Source organism: Filicampus tigris, chromosome 8 (genome assembly GCF_054856515.1).
Source record: "Filicampus tigris isolate MCC_2025a chromosome 8, RoL_Ftig_1.0, whole genome shotgun sequence".
Classification (NCBI taxonomy): Eukaryota; Metazoa; Chordata; class Actinopteri; order Syngnathiformes; family Syngnathidae; genus Filicampus; species Filicampus tigris.
The window spans coordinates 3,925,656-3,939,842 of NC_141224.1; the positions used below are offsets into that span (position 1 = coordinate 3,925,656).

At 48.7% G+C, this 14,187-nt stretch overlaps 3 protein-coding genes across 6 annotated transcripts; all 3 read left to right on the top strand.

Moving 5' to 3' along the window:
• The first annotated feature begins 1,019 nt into the window (after nt 1–1,019).
• Nucleotides 1,020–5,653, top strand: LOC147143080 (uncharacterized). Of its 3 annotated transcripts, none has more exons than XM_086038557.1 (7): nt 1,020–1,185; nt 2,712–2,922; nt 2,994–3,092; nt 4,171–4,227; nt 4,305–4,481; nt 5,047–5,172; nt 5,258–5,653. In XM_086038557.1, the coding sequence occupies exons 2-7, from the start codon at nt 2,713–2,715 to the stop codon at nt 5,303–5,305; spliced, it is 717 nt and encodes a 238-aa protein (XP_085894683.1). In that variant the 5' UTR covers nt 1,020–1,185; nt 2,712; the 3' UTR covers nt 5,306–5,653. The 3 variants fall into 3 exon arrangements, with proteins under 3 accessions (XP_085894683.1, XP_085894682.1, XP_085894681.1); XM_086038556.1 differs by lacking the exon at nt 1,020–1,185 and adding an exon at nt 1,213–2,010 and having other exon boundaries at nt 5,261–5,653; XM_086038555.1 differs by lacking the exon at nt 1,020–1,185 and adding an exon at nt 1,220–2,010.
• A 191-nt stretch (nt 5,654–5,844) lies between these two features.
• On the top strand, nt 5,845–9,822 carry nudt17 (nudix (nucleoside diphosphate linked moiety X)-type motif 17). Of its 2 annotated transcripts, none has more exons than XM_086038558.1 (9): nt 5,845–6,390; nt 7,052–7,155; nt 7,221–7,325; nt 7,619–7,802; nt 7,901–7,926; nt 8,320–8,415; nt 8,494–8,592; nt 8,913–9,058; nt 9,128–9,822. In XM_086038558.1, the coding sequence occupies exons 2-9, from the start codon at nt 7,081–7,083 to the stop codon at nt 9,276–9,278; spliced, it is 882 nt and encodes a 293-aa protein (XP_085894684.1). In that variant the 5' UTR covers nt 5,845–6,390; nt 7,052–7,080; the 3' UTR covers nt 9,279–9,822. The 2 variants fall into 2 exon arrangements, with proteins under 2 accessions (XP_085894684.1, XP_085894685.1); XM_086038559.1 differs by lacking the exon at nt 5,845–6,390 and adding an exon at nt 6,446–6,619.
• A 200-nt stretch (nt 9,823–10,022) lies between these two features.
• mtx1a (metaxin 1a) lies at nt 10,023–14,157 on the top strand. Its single transcript, XM_086038554.1, has 8 exons — nt 10,023–10,177; nt 10,815–10,884; nt 10,956–11,035; nt 12,338–12,430; nt 12,497–12,679; nt 13,288–13,364; nt 13,436–13,581; nt 13,670–14,157. The coding sequence occupies exons 1-8, from the start codon at nt 10,097–10,099 to the stop codon at nt 13,891–13,893; spliced, it is 954 nt and encodes a 317-aa protein (XP_085894680.1). The 5' UTR covers nt 10,023–10,096; the 3' UTR covers nt 13,894–14,157.
• Nucleotides 14,158–14,187: the final 30 nt, after the last annotated feature.

A 14,187-nucleotide genomic window follows, 5' to 3' on the forward strand; every position in this document is an offset into this window, starting at 1 on the left:
TAAGTGAGAATTTGGTCATGTTTCGGGATCGCCAAATGTATCCGTGGTTTCAACCCTAATGGCCCCATTCAATCCAGAATGGATTTTTGGCTGTTGGCCGTGGGCTTCGATCAATGTTTCAATTTTGGCCGCACTTCCAGCAGTTCACTCTTTCCTTCATATCATCAAAGACACATTTTAAGAAGGTGATTGGAAATAGGATTCAAATTCAATTGAATTTCAATACGCTCCCTATCAAACTGTCCACCTTCCATCAACACGTTTGACATTGCAAGCATCACTTTTCACAAATTCTCAGTGGAGCCTGCCCCACTTCTGAATTTTTAAGGAATCGCTTTCATTTGGACCACATTAACTGTTTGATTTTGTGACAAGGACATTGAAACAACTGAACAATTATGTGACTGTAAATTTGTGAATGCCTTCTGGGAATATTTGTGCGACTGGTTGTTCCCTAAATTGCGCAATATCGTTTTTCTGACAAGAGGAAATGTTTTATACGGTATTTCTGTAAAGGACTTATCCCATGACTGAGTCATTAACACGCTCATCATTCTCACGATATTGTTTTATACATAAAAATAGATGCATCAAATCCAAAACTAATTTCTATGGTTTTCATAAAGAATTACATTTCTTTCTTTTTTAAATTGTAATTTTGTTTTCTTTTTGGGGAAGTGATATTCTCTACATTATAAGTAAATAAATAAATAAATAAATAAATAAATAAATAAATAAAAGAAGTGGTGTGGAATACGGGAAGTGATTCGTGGTGCCTTCACTTGTCTACAGGGACTCTCGCAATCCATCTTCAAATTCGACATCCGTGTTTTTTGGCTGGCACGTATTTGCGTCCATTGAACACGGTTTTGGCCCTGTCTGGCAACAAAATGGCTTCTCTTCACTCTATCATTTATGTATTGCTACTTAACACAATGTTTTGTCGTCGGTACGTGATGTCGTTTTTGTTTTCATCAAATCCGTGAGGTGCAATGTCACTCCTGATTACAATTTCTGCAGGTGCCCTTAAACGCCTCAACCAACTCGGCGGGGCGTGGCCTCACTATCAAGTCGACTTGACTTCGCACCTTCGTTATTATTAACATCATCCAGTTATTGAACTGATTTGGAATATTAGGCAGTGTGGCGTGTCAAGAGTGCCTTTGAACATCCACCGAGCAGCAGGTGAGTTTGTTTTCTTGTTTTTTTAGGAGACGTTGACGTCACTCGTCTTACTTCCTGATTTGCTCTCACTAAACGTGACTCCTTCACTGAAACCCGTTTCAAAGTTGTCCACTTTGACACATTTAGTGGACAACTGCATAAACGTCTGACGGCGCGACAACTGACGACTGAAACCGGAGCCCATTATGCGCAAATCGGAGTATTTCAAGTCAGGTCAAGTCTTAGCGTTTGACCGACGACTTGTCAACAAGCCTGTGCGCGTGATTTATTTATACATGGGGTTAAAGCCCCCCGAAAATGTTCTTTGGTCCAATTATTTAGTTGAATATATATTGTTGCTTTTCTTTTATTTCTTTATTTTTATTTCTTTATTTTCATTTGAATAGCATGCAGAGGCTCCAGCACGCCCGGGACCCTCGTGAGTCCAAGCAAAGCGGCTTGGATGATGGATGGATTTTTTTTAAATGTATTTATATTTAACACAAAGTACCAACTAGTTCAATATAAAGTGACTAGAACGTGATTTGACATAGTTTATCACCTAACTTTTAATTTTTCACGTATGCGCCTAAATGTGTAAATGTGAGAGTTCCCTTTATTTCCGGACGGTCCTTTGAAGCGTCCTTATTTAAAAAAACGCCAGTCCATGTTTACTTTGCGACCTTGCTTGCAATGCCTCTTTGAGCGTCTGGCTGCACAAAGCGCCATCTCAAAGCAGTGGAAGACAAAGAATGTGAAGGCTGGACTATCATTATTCTCTTCGATCACATCAACCATCCGAGGGCTGTGCCGATCGACACAAGTATTGATAGAGTCGATACTAAAGTGAGTATCGGTACCAATACCAAAGCACTAGTATAGATCTAGATGCATTTCATTTGGTTTCCGGGTCTGGCCCCCGGGTCTTGAGTTTGACACCTGTGGCCTAAGAAGTCGAGTGTGCTTGCTTCAAGCTTTATCTCCCACTCCCAGTTGAAATGGACTGCAAAACTGGCTGGCACAAAAAGCAGAATAGAGCTCGATAGACAATTATTCAACTCATCCACTTTGAACAACTCAGGCTTAAGGTGTACAATTCAACATATTTAAACGTAACATTGATGTTCGGGTAGTTCCCAACCTTCAAACAAGTGCTACTTGAACGCACACTGAGCGGCAACGCATACAAAACACAACAGACGACAAGACGGTCGCTGTGCCATGCGGCCACAATTTGGTGTTCCCATAAGCGTACGTATCCTGATGAGTCCAAATGACACGCACGGTAATCTTTTAGTGAAACCAAGAAAGGATGAACCGAAATCAAAGGCACAACTGTCGCCTTTTAGCATGTTAGCATAACGTGCTAATGCGTGCTAATGCCATCGCACAAATTGACGGGCAAGGTCGACGTGCTCGCCGTACGGTGCCAACAACTCATCGCTAGTCGTTGAGGACGTCGAGCTCGCTTGTGCACTTGTATGCAAACGATGCGGCCGCGTGTCGGCGCGTCAGCCGTATGCAAACCATGTGTCGTTGCGTGTCAGCATGGCAGCGTCTTCGTCGGTCACGAGCGTCGGCGGCATGCTGATCGTCACGCAGGTCATCCCGCAAGATGCCGGAGACGCAAGCTCCATCCCGCTGCGCACCGCCGCCGTGGCTCCGACCGCCGACGAGCAGGCCACGGCCCCGGCGTTTCCCGCCAAGAAGGATCTAGGGAATGCCGATTACCAGCGAGGGGAGGTCCCGGGCCTCGGGGTGAGTGCCTTGCGTGCGTGTGCACTCAGGATGCTGCGCCACACAGGAGTTTGATGCGTGTGCGTGTGCAGGTTGTCCAAGTGGTCATCGGCCTGCTGTGCGTGCTCTTCAGCCTGACGGCCATCTCGCGCTTCCTGCTTGTGCACGTGGCGTTCTGCGCCGGCCTCTGGGTGAGTCGACCGCCGACATGTGACGTGACTTTGTTCATATGTGTGACGTGTTATGTCACAGTCTCCCCCGATGTGTTAGCGGGGACACGCCAGGATTTTTTTTCAATATTTGGTACTTGTAATGTTTTCGGCTGAGGCGCAAAATGCTAAGTTTTTTAAAAATTTATTTAAGGCAACACTGTCATATGTCAGGTTTTGTTGATGATGGCGGCGCCATGTGGACAAAAGCGGTAGTGTTTTGACAAAAGTCAAGCACCTTTCCCATGCGCGCCAACGCGTTGTGTCGTGAAATCCTGAGCCATTGCTGGCCTGCAAATTACATTTCTATTTCAAATGGCTGTGCGAAAGATGAATAGCAACGAGGGAATGAATCTAATTTTGTCTAAACAATACTTTTGTTTTTTTTGTTGGTTTTGGGGCTTCTGCCATGACAGCAGTAATAGCGCGTAGACGTTCAAATCTACTTCTGTCCTAAGCCAAAGGAGGAAATGAGTATGCCGTAAAACAATTCAGGACATTTGTATTTTTTTGTGTGCCAGGGTTGCTACCATCCTCCTCAAAGTTATTTAGTGACAGTAAAAAACGACCCCCCCCCCCCCCCCCCAGGCATGAGAAAAGTCCCATTCAACTACTTGCAAGTGAATGTTTCATCAAAAGAGTTGTGAAAAAATTTTATTAAGGGCGAATTCTTGCCCAGTGCTGCTTTAAAATTTTGAATTTGTAAAAAAAATAAAATAATTACAGGAAGAAAAATTGTTGAAAGTACAAGAAAAACAAAACAAAAAAATTCAAACTCACAAAGAAAACTAACCATCATATGAGAGCTACGAGAGAAGACAGTGGCCGACCCGTCGGTAGTATTTTCGACATACATGACAAGTTTGAAAAGGAGTAGGAAGAAGTTTCAAAAGTTTGACCCGCAAGTTGCGAGGCCGTGACGCTGCCAGGTGGTGTGATATTTGTCATATGAGGTGTAACATCATCCGTGATGGGCCACGTGTCACCGCGTGCCGTGTTTCAAGTAAGGTGTCATGTGTGACTTCAAGTGTTTGACTAGCGCCCTCTGCTGTCCCTCCAGTTTGTGGCGTCTGGTTGGCTGGCCTTGGCTGCTCAAAGGCGCACCTCCATCACGCTGGTGAGTCTCTCTCCATGACATCACGCCGATCCCGCCGCCCGGCCGCCATTGGTCAGCCCGTTTGCCGTGTCCCGCAGATGTGGGCGTGTCTGGTCACCAACGCCGTCAGCATCCTGCTGAGCCTGGGGGGCGTGGCCTTTCTCAGCTGGCTGCTGCTGGCGAACCATTGGTCCTCCGAGTACGTCTGCGGCAAGCAATTGCCCGGCGAATACGAAGCGTGGGGACACTGCGTGGACAGTCTGACGTTGCTGAACGTAAGTTTGTCAGCGGACACGCCCCCGCACTCCCATTGGCTGGTTGGGCCGGCGGGCTGGCTTCAAACCGGTTGCTCACATCAACTCAAATCACTGCCATCCCGCCCACTTTGATACTATCGAGACACGATAGCTGCCTGGCAACGAAAGAGTTAAAAGAAATAATAAGTCGAGTCCCGCCTATCATCTGTTGTGAAATCTGTCACTTGCGCAAGATCCACAATATTGCACATGGAAAGAATTCCATGTCTATTTTTCAAGAAGCCAACAAGTAGCTGGCATGCTGACAAAACGTCGGCAACATCCTGAAACGCTTTCTTTCATAAGCCGAAAAATGACACGACCCAAAATGGCCGCCGCTGTGTCATTGGCCACTAGTTGGAGGAACCCCCCAAAAGGTTGGGCCATCGATCGCGCGCACCGGCTGCCTCTCCATCTCACAATCTCGACCTGCGATCCAAACTGGGATGGCGGCGCCATCTTTCGCTACCGAGCGACAGCAGGCCCACTCATTTGTGTTTTCAAAAGATTGCGTGTTGTCATGGAGACGCCTGCGTCTTTCCAGGTCGTGCTGAAGGCCCTGCGCGGCCTGGTCCTGGTTCTGCTGCTCCTGCAGGCCGCCGTCAGCGTGGCGCTCTGTGTCTTCATCGCCAAAGCCATCAGGACACGTTCCCCCTATGCGCCCATCGTGGTAAGGCGGGGCCGACGCCGACATCGTCGTCGTCCTCCCGAGTCACTAATCAGCAGTCGTCATGTCTCCCGTTTGCCTCTTTTAGCAGTTGGGCAGAGGAGGTGGCTGCTGTGGCGAGGAGCAAGAGACCTAGCCAGTGTCACTGTGACAACCGGCACAACCTTGTTTGAGAGCATCAAAAAGCTGAACGTTTGATTTACAACCACACAATAAGAGCAATAACAGAACAGGATCATAACATTTGTGTTATAACAATGTAATCACAGCATAGCAGCAGGTTAATAGTGACATAACATTTGTGTGTGTGTGGGGGGGGGTCGTACTGTTGTTTTTTATATTGTGGCTCATGAGTGAGCTAAATTAAGAATGTATAATTAGCCCAATGACGTTGCTTGAGTTGAGTGTGTTAGCATTTAGCATTACCCGCATGTGATGGCTTGCTTCAGTTGAAATAAACTGAAATGGATCAAGTTTCAACAAATGTTGTCCTGGCATGTTTGAGTCCTTTAACGGCAAGCGGAGATCACGCGACCGGCAAACCTCTGGAAGTCACACACGTAACGCTAACATTTTGAACCCCAGAGGTCAGCGTTTAAGCAGACTGACTGTCTGGCAGCCCATCACTGACGGACGCCCGTTTAGCTGACATTTGACGATAGACGGGAAACTTAAAGGCTGTTGAATATACAGTATTGATATACATGATACTACACGCACACTCTGTAAATCGTCAGCTCAACGATTTACGATTTTTTTCCCCTCCACTGTTCGTCTTCTGTCAAGCTGTCTCTTGACGTAAGCAGCTGGAGCCTTTCTCGCTTGACGCCCAACGGCTAACTTTTATTATGAAGTTTTACACCGGATGTCGTATGATACCCAAATGTCATGCGGGCAAGTCGCGTTTTTCGTTGCCGTCTTGCAGCCATTAGTGTGTGTTATGTGTGTGTTGACGCTGAAATGAAATCCGCACGAAGTGCAACTTGCGCCGAATGAACTAGTTAGCAGCAGTTAGCAGCTCAATGGCTTCCTGTTAGCTTTAGCTAGTTAGCATGGACACTGGACTAGTTGCTATGAGGATTGTTGGCCACAGCTACGTGTGAGCTGCATTTGAAGGAAGTGACTGGCGACCAGTCCGTTGTCTGTATCTCTCATGACTCTTTGCTGGCGACCAGTCAAGCGTTTGTCTAGAGTAGACAACAGCGACCAGTTCCTTGTTTGGTGAGCGCTTGTTTGTCACTTGTTTGTGTTGTGCGCGAGCAGTCCGCTGGGCGGCAAGGAAGTTTGCATGACTTTTCGGCTATTTCGATGTGGCTGAATCCGTAGGTGACGAACTCGTTCCCCCTTAGTTGGCTTGACTTTTTCAGCTTTTGCGTCTTTGTGCTGAAAAACGTGCTACGAATTTGTGACGTTGCTGCTGAGACGGGATGCGTCTTTTCCTTTCAAGCAGGTGCAGAAACGTTCCTTTGTATTGTGACGCCATCTCGTGGAAGATGGCCATCGTGAGCGCAGATCGGGAGCCTACTTACGGGCTCATGTGAAAAGCAAGCATTCCGAATATGAGCGCAAATGAGCAGTACACGGATGTCAAGACAGCAGACGTCAATCCACAAGCACTCCTTCTAGTCCACATTCCGGAAAACGTCCAAGCACATTAAAGTGACCCTTGAGCGTTCCTTTACTTCCTATCAATTCATTGTCCCAAAAAGTTGTTTGTGCAATTGTACAGCCAATTCAAAGGAAATGACTCAGCAGTCCCAAATGACCCACAAACCGTTCAAATATCTTTTTCACTCGAAAAACAAAATGATCGGTGTTCTAGATGAAGAAACTTGCACATCCGGTTTGTGGCAGCTGTGTTTTTGCTTTTTTTTTCCCCCAGAGGAGTGAGCGAGCACGGTCTTTGTGGCGATGGAGGTGTTGCGGAGGGTTGTGGTGTGGACGTGCGTGGATGGGGCGGCGCCGCAAATGGTTCCCTTTCTGCAGGTGCGTGCCACCTTCCCGTCATTGCTTTGGCGTCGGAACTGACGCGGGTGCACTCTCTCCTTCAGAGCGTGACGGGCAGATTGGGCGCCAGTGACCAGGCGAGCGTCTGCTTACGGCTGGACCGGAACCGCCTGCTGCTTTCCCGAGACCCCGCCGGCGTCCCCCTCCAGGTAGCGACCGCTCGCACTTACCTATTTTGACATGTGCAGATTGACCAAGTACACCGGAAATAGTCGCCGCAGCAACTTCCATGTCAACAAAACATCTCACTGTCCATTTCTATTTTAAACGTTAGCGTTATTTTGCATATTTTTCCAGTTTGCACTGTTACGTGGAGCTGTGCTTCGACTAGCTTCCGGGAAAGCCTCCATGGACATTTCCTGGAAAGTTTGCCAGAAACGTTGTACCTGATTGACGGCTGCCAACTACTTTGTGATGGCCGTCACCTGGTTTTGCTTTTCAGAGGCCCGCCTTCTGTCCCATCAAACACATGTCCGTCAAAGAGGCGGCCGCCGTCCCATCGGACATCCAGCAGAGGGGAGTGGATGTGGGCGTGGCCGTCATTCTGCAGTCAGCCAATCAGAGAGTGTTGCTGACGCGACGCTCAAAACAGCTGCGAATATTTCCCAACATTTGGGTGCCGCCAGGTCAGATGCCCGCCGCCATCGTGTGCATGGACACGCCTACTTAGCCCCCCCAAAGGGGCCACTCCTACTTTCTGTAACACCATGCATCTCTCCTATAGGCGGCCATCTTGAATCGGATGAGACGGTACGTTTTCACTGCCTGGCAACATCCGAGTGTGGTTAACCAAAACAAACAAAGCAACTAAAACTCCCAATAAAAAAACAAAAATCGTTAATGGACTAAAATAAAATCAATGCTTGAAACAAAACTAAAGCGACAATTTTTTTGTTTCTAAAGCTAACTATATATCGAAAATGTTCATTTTCATCTTCATCACTTTGAAATGTCTTGATTTTGGCATTACTGCATAGCTCTGCAGAGGAAGGAGATTTCTTTTTTTTTTTATTCTTTTTTTTTTTTATCTTACACTCAACAAATACATTTAAAAAACAAAAGTCAAAATGAAATATAAACTAACTAATGCAAAGTCCCAAACTATTATGACCTTGGCGTTTGCGTGCACGTATGTGTATGTAGCTCCTGGAGGCGGGTCTGCGGGAGCTGAAGGAAGAAACGGGATTGGCTGTGGAAGCAGAACAATTGCCAAGTGCGAAGGTTCTGGGCGTGTGGGAGGTGAGAGCAAGAGAGTGCGTACGTGCTCGTCAGCCAGTCGGATCCAACTAATCAATTAATCAATCACTGTTGTGTCAGTCAGTGTACCCTCTCATGCTGAGCAGAGGACCCCCCCAGCGGCACCACCTAGTGGTCTACGTGCTGCTGCGCTCGGCCCACACCCACTCGCAGCTCCAGGTAATTTTAACTCGGGCTGCAACTAACCATTATTTGAATCATCAGACCATCTGTCAACTTTTTTTTTTTGTTAGTCGACAAATCTGAGAAAAGTACATGTCAATTTGCATCGCAATATTTAATCTTTTTACACCGTTTACACTGTGCAATACCTCTGGAATGCAATACTTGAATAGTTGAATGCCTGCATCTTTGCACATTCGAACTTGAACTCTGTTTGTGTTAGTTGTGGCCTTGGCGCTAACCTTAGCTGGCATGCTAACGTGGTGTTGACTGAAAATTGGAGCCTCATTGACGATGCGTGTCAACGATGTCATCAGGAGTGTCTGCGTCCCTCGCCGGCTGAGGTCAGCGCTTGTCTTTGGGCCGACGCCCGGCTGGTCGGCGCCATGGTGGCCGCCGTGGACGGGGCGGATGCCGTGGCGGCCGAAGCGGATGTGACGGGCGGCGTTCCCGCCTCCATCAGGTACGGCGCTTGCCGTGAAAAGCCGACCGGCTGACAAGCACATGACCCTCGACCTGTTCCTCCTCCCAGTGTGTCCCAGGTGTCCCCCGAGGGCGGACTGACGGATGCCGCTCTGCCCCTCCATGTTCTCGTGCGTCGCGCGCCGCCCAGCGGGCCCGATGTGGAGCGAGTCAGCACCGGGACCAAGTTTGCCCTCGACCTTTGGCTCAAGACGCTATGACCCAGGCCGACACCATTTCAGTCATGATGTCATCAGATCTGTCTGGTTCACAAGACACGCCCACTTGCTACTGTGTCCCTGTGTGTGCGCATTTGTAACCTTTTTCGTTGGTGATGGAGCTCAAATCTCCTGCTCTCTGTGTTGTGTTGAAATTAGTAACAGGAGACGTGATGGTTGCTCGACTCGTTTACTTCTGTCTGCACAAACAGATGACGTGCGCTGGTCAGCCCCAGAAGGCCTTATCGTCACACTAAGAATTATATTAAGTTAGCATTTGTGGCTAATTGTCTACTAGAAAGTGCACAGCGGTACCCAACTCACCTCGGCAATGACACGAATGAACTGGCGGGAACTGCGGCACATGTAGCTACGTATTTATATCCAGCGCTTGACAGAGAGGGGCGCTGTTGAGCCATTACGTTTTAGACAGGTGGAATCACTTCAGATTTATTGATCGGCACAAGTGTCAAAGTAGCAAAACAAACCATACACGACTTTGTTCTTCTTGACTTGTAATTGATTTGATTAAAATGAATGTCTTCAACGTTTCATGTCTTGGTTCAACAATCTCACACGGATCGACTCACACACAATGGCAGAGCACAAACGCAACTCAAACGGGCGCTCACACACGGACAGATCCACGCGTGGACGGGCAGGCCCATGTTGTCAAACAGACGGACACAAAACGCGATCGATTGCTCATTGTTCAACGTCGATGAGAACATATTGACGTCGGCAGGGGCTTGCGCTCACGGGCACTTTTACTTTGTCGGGCACAAACAGGAAAATGCTCGTCACTTCCGGCGGCGGTGAAGATGGCGGCGCCCGATGAGCTGTTCGTATGGGAAGGAGACTGGGGGCTGCCGTCCGTCAACAGCGACTGCTTGGTGCTTCTGGTCGGTTGCCTTTTGGCTCGTTTCGTGTTTGAGCTCAGTTGCGGTTGGCGGCGGTGTTCATGATGCTATCTTAGAATGCCAGCGAGTAGCGACAGGATCAATTTGGCGGTGCGACCGGGAACGAACAAGTGACGATGACGTCACGACGGCTCGTCATCGATCGACATGAATTTATAAACAACTTACCACAGATATTTATTTATTTATTTAAATACATTGAGCCTGTATTTATCCAGATAGGGCCATTAACGACTTACATGCAGACAGCAGAGTAAAACAAAATAAATGCAAATGATTACATCTTACTGTACAATATGTACTAGTTACATATTTACATAACACATTTCATCATAGCATATTGTCACGCCAATAACATGCCTAACTGCGTACTCTTTTTCCTTTTTAACAGTGTGTAAATCATCATCATCATTCTCTTCCGCTAATCCGTCACGGGCAAATCATCTTAAGTGTGTGTATACTGAATGTGTGTATTGTACACCAGAATACAAAACAAATACTGATTCATACAAATGCACAGAGGTTATAATGTTTGTAAAAGGTGTGTTTTGGTCTTTAGAAGATTGCGTGTCCACGGCATGCGTGTGTTTGTAAGTGTTGTGCCGTATGTTGGTGACAGGCGTACGCTCAGTTTTCCGGCGCCCCTCTCAAAGTTCACAAGGTGTGCAACCCGTGGAGATGTCCCGGAGGTGAGGAAGACTCCTCGCAGCTTTCGCGCCCGCCTGCAGGGGGCGCCTCCTCACCTCTCCTTTGTCTTCAGGTGTCATTCCCGCGCTGAGGACCGCCCACAAGGAGGCGCTGTGGCGACCGTCCGACATCATCATCCACCTCCGGAAACAGGCAAGCAACAAAACACTTCCTGTTGTGATGCGCTGTCGAGATGTTGACATGTTAAAGGCCAGCAGCAAGTCATGCGGCGCTATGAAAAAGTAAATGCGAAATGCACTTTTTAAATTGTGATTTGTTATACTGGGAAAAAAAACAACTATTCAAAGCTACCTGGCCCTGTGTGAAAAAGTACTTGCTGTCCTTGTTCAGTCGTCAAGTTGGTGGCCAATCATGTTTTTCCATTCACGGTCCCACGCCCCCAAGCCTGCTGCCCTCCAGAGCTGTTCAGTCAAAAAGTCACCTCAGTCGAACTAGCTTGACAACATCAAGTTGGCCAAAAGAGCTCGGAAAGCTGCGACAAAATGACATTCAAGAACAGATGAGAAATCAAGGCCATGCCTGGCCTATCGATTGCAGCCGGACGATTGGATGGTGCGAGCGCTACGGTCTGGGGCTGCTTCGCCACTTCACGACCTGGATGACTTACTGTCATTGATGGGAACGCCAATTCCCAATTTTTGCCCATCAGTTGGTGACCTCAAGCTGAAGCGCATTCGCCTTCTGCATGACGCCAACCATTGAAAACACAAACATCACTTTTTCACGCAGGGCCATCACGTAGCTTTGTTTTTTTTTTTGTTTTTTTCCTTCCGTAAGAATAAAAAACATTTCAAAACTGCATTTTGTCTTTACACATGTTGGCCTTGACTAATGATGACGTTTTGTGTTGATGATGGGAAACAAAAAACAAAAAAATTGACCGAGGGCTGTATGGATAGTCGTCGGCATGTGTCCAATAAAAGAGGCCTTGCTCCGTGTGGATCAGATTGCGTCGATTTGGTTCGACGGAGTGCGATTACGATTGCACCTGATTTGAATTTGGTTTGATGACCTCGGAGTTGCCGTTTTACACTGGGAATGAACTTGTGCCAACGTGGCTTTCAAAAAGCTATTGATGGCTTTTTATCGTCTTTTTTTTTCTCAAGAATCGTCTGCAAGAGGTTTTACTCAGATTTTCCCGACGTGTCTCCTTCCTTCGTCACGATGGTTCTGACCCACATTTTCCTCATCAGAAAAACACAGCCTTACTTGTCCCGGCAGCTGGAAGTCATTAGCCAGCATGCTCGTAACGCGCGATGTGTGTGCGCGGCATTTTGCTCATCCGGCACACACGTTGAGGGGAATCCATCCCATAATAAAAGCAGGCGGGTATTCCTAGCGTAGCGAGATGACTCGGCGAGGAAAGGCATGTCTTGGTTGTCTATGGCGTTGTCACGACAACCTGGTTTCTTCTTTTTCCGTGTCTTTTTCCAGAAGTACAACGCAGACTTTGACCTGTCGGCCAAGGAGGCCGCAGACAGCCTCGCCTTCGTCGCGCTCGTCCAACAGAAACTCACACCGGCCGTGGTGCGTGCGCGGGCGCGCGCGTGCGTATGTGCGCCGGCAGGCTTTGCGACTTGTGTGTTGTTGTAGCTTTACGCGCTGTGGGTGGAGCCAAAGAACTTTGTGGAGGTGACACGGCGCTGGTACGCCGAGCACATGTCCTTCCCGCTCAGCCTGTTCCTGCCGGGTCGCATGCAGCGCCACCAGCTGGACAAGCTGCGCCTGCTGCGAGGAGACGCCAGCCTGGAGGCCGGCGACGAGCTGGAGAAGGAGGTGAGCGCCGTCCGCGCCGGTGGGCGCCACCGCAGCGCTTTCCAAGCCTCGTGTTTATTCTTGGAAAAATGTGTGCAATGGAACATCATCATCATCATCATCTGTCCGTTCCTTGCTCGGCTCCCACGTGGCCGTCAGCTGGCTCTTTTCAAGAAACGTCCGCTCGCGTGCTAACCGGGAGGAAGCAGCGCTTCACTTCCTGTTAGCATGTAGCAGTTAGCACAGCACGCGTCTTTTATTTCAAGTTTCTTGGCCCTCGTCGCCGAAGAGTCTGGAAGGCCTTCAGACAAATCGAACGCCACAACGATTCTCTCGCTAAACAATTCGTCGATGAACTTGGTAATCGATGAATTGCTGCATGTCTGGCATCTTGTTTGCAACACTTGTCCAAGTGACTTTTTTTTTTTCAAAGTAAACGAGTAAAACCTCTTTTGACAAATTGAAAGCAAGCAAAAGAATCACTTCAAGATGCAAATGTGGACAAAATGGCTGCTTGTATCGAAAGAGCGCCCCGGCCCAGATGATGCCTGATGAAGACGATGGCGATGATGATGATGATGATGGCGATGATGATGATGATGATGAAGGTGGCCCTGCTTGCCTTGCAGTTGTACGCCGACGCCACCGACTGCATGGACCTGCTGGCGCAGCGACTTGGTTCACAAAAGTTCTTCTTTGGAGACTCGTGAGTCTGTCGCTATGACGATGACGATGATGACGACGATGATGATGACGATGGCCGTCAATGTTTGCCAGGCCTTCGTCTCTGGACGCGTTTGTCTTCGGCTGGCTGGCTCCGATCCTCAAGTGCAAACTTCCCAGCGGGAAGCTGCAGCAGCACCTCAAATCGCTGGACAACCTGCACGCCTTCTGCGCCAACATCCTGCTCATCTACTTCCCACGTCAGGACACGCCCCCGCCGCCGTACGTTCCGCGGCCGCCGACCCGCCGCTGACCGCCGCGCCTCTCTTTCTCGTTGTCCGTCGGCAGATAACGGCGCTCCTCGCTGCGCCCGCCCGGACGAGTGCCGCGACGCCGAGCACGTGCCCAACCGGCGCGCCAAGCAGTTCCTGTCGGCGCTGGCGGCGCTGGGCGCCATGTTGTCCTACGCCTTGCTCAGCGGCATGGTGTCCGTCCAGCATGGCCACAAGGGGGCGCTGGAGCGCCGCCGACATTCACACCCGGACCACCACCACGATGACGACGACGACTGAAGTCGGCGAGCGCTTGGGCGTTTTCCTCACGTTTCCTTTGCGCGTGTCGGCCGTCTTTGGTCTGCTTTTCTTACGTATTTGCCTTTCTTGGCTTTCCTCTCTTCCTTCGTTGTTTCATCCACATTTGACTTGACCTTTTCCTTCATGTGTCCTCACTGCTTCCTCCATGTTGACGTGCGAATGGCCTTGAATTGGAAAAAGGCCTTTTTTTTTTTTTGCTTTTTGAAATCTTGACAATAAAGCTCATGAGAGCTCCGCCCCTCAGTCTGGACTCCAGCTGCATAAATGACGCCA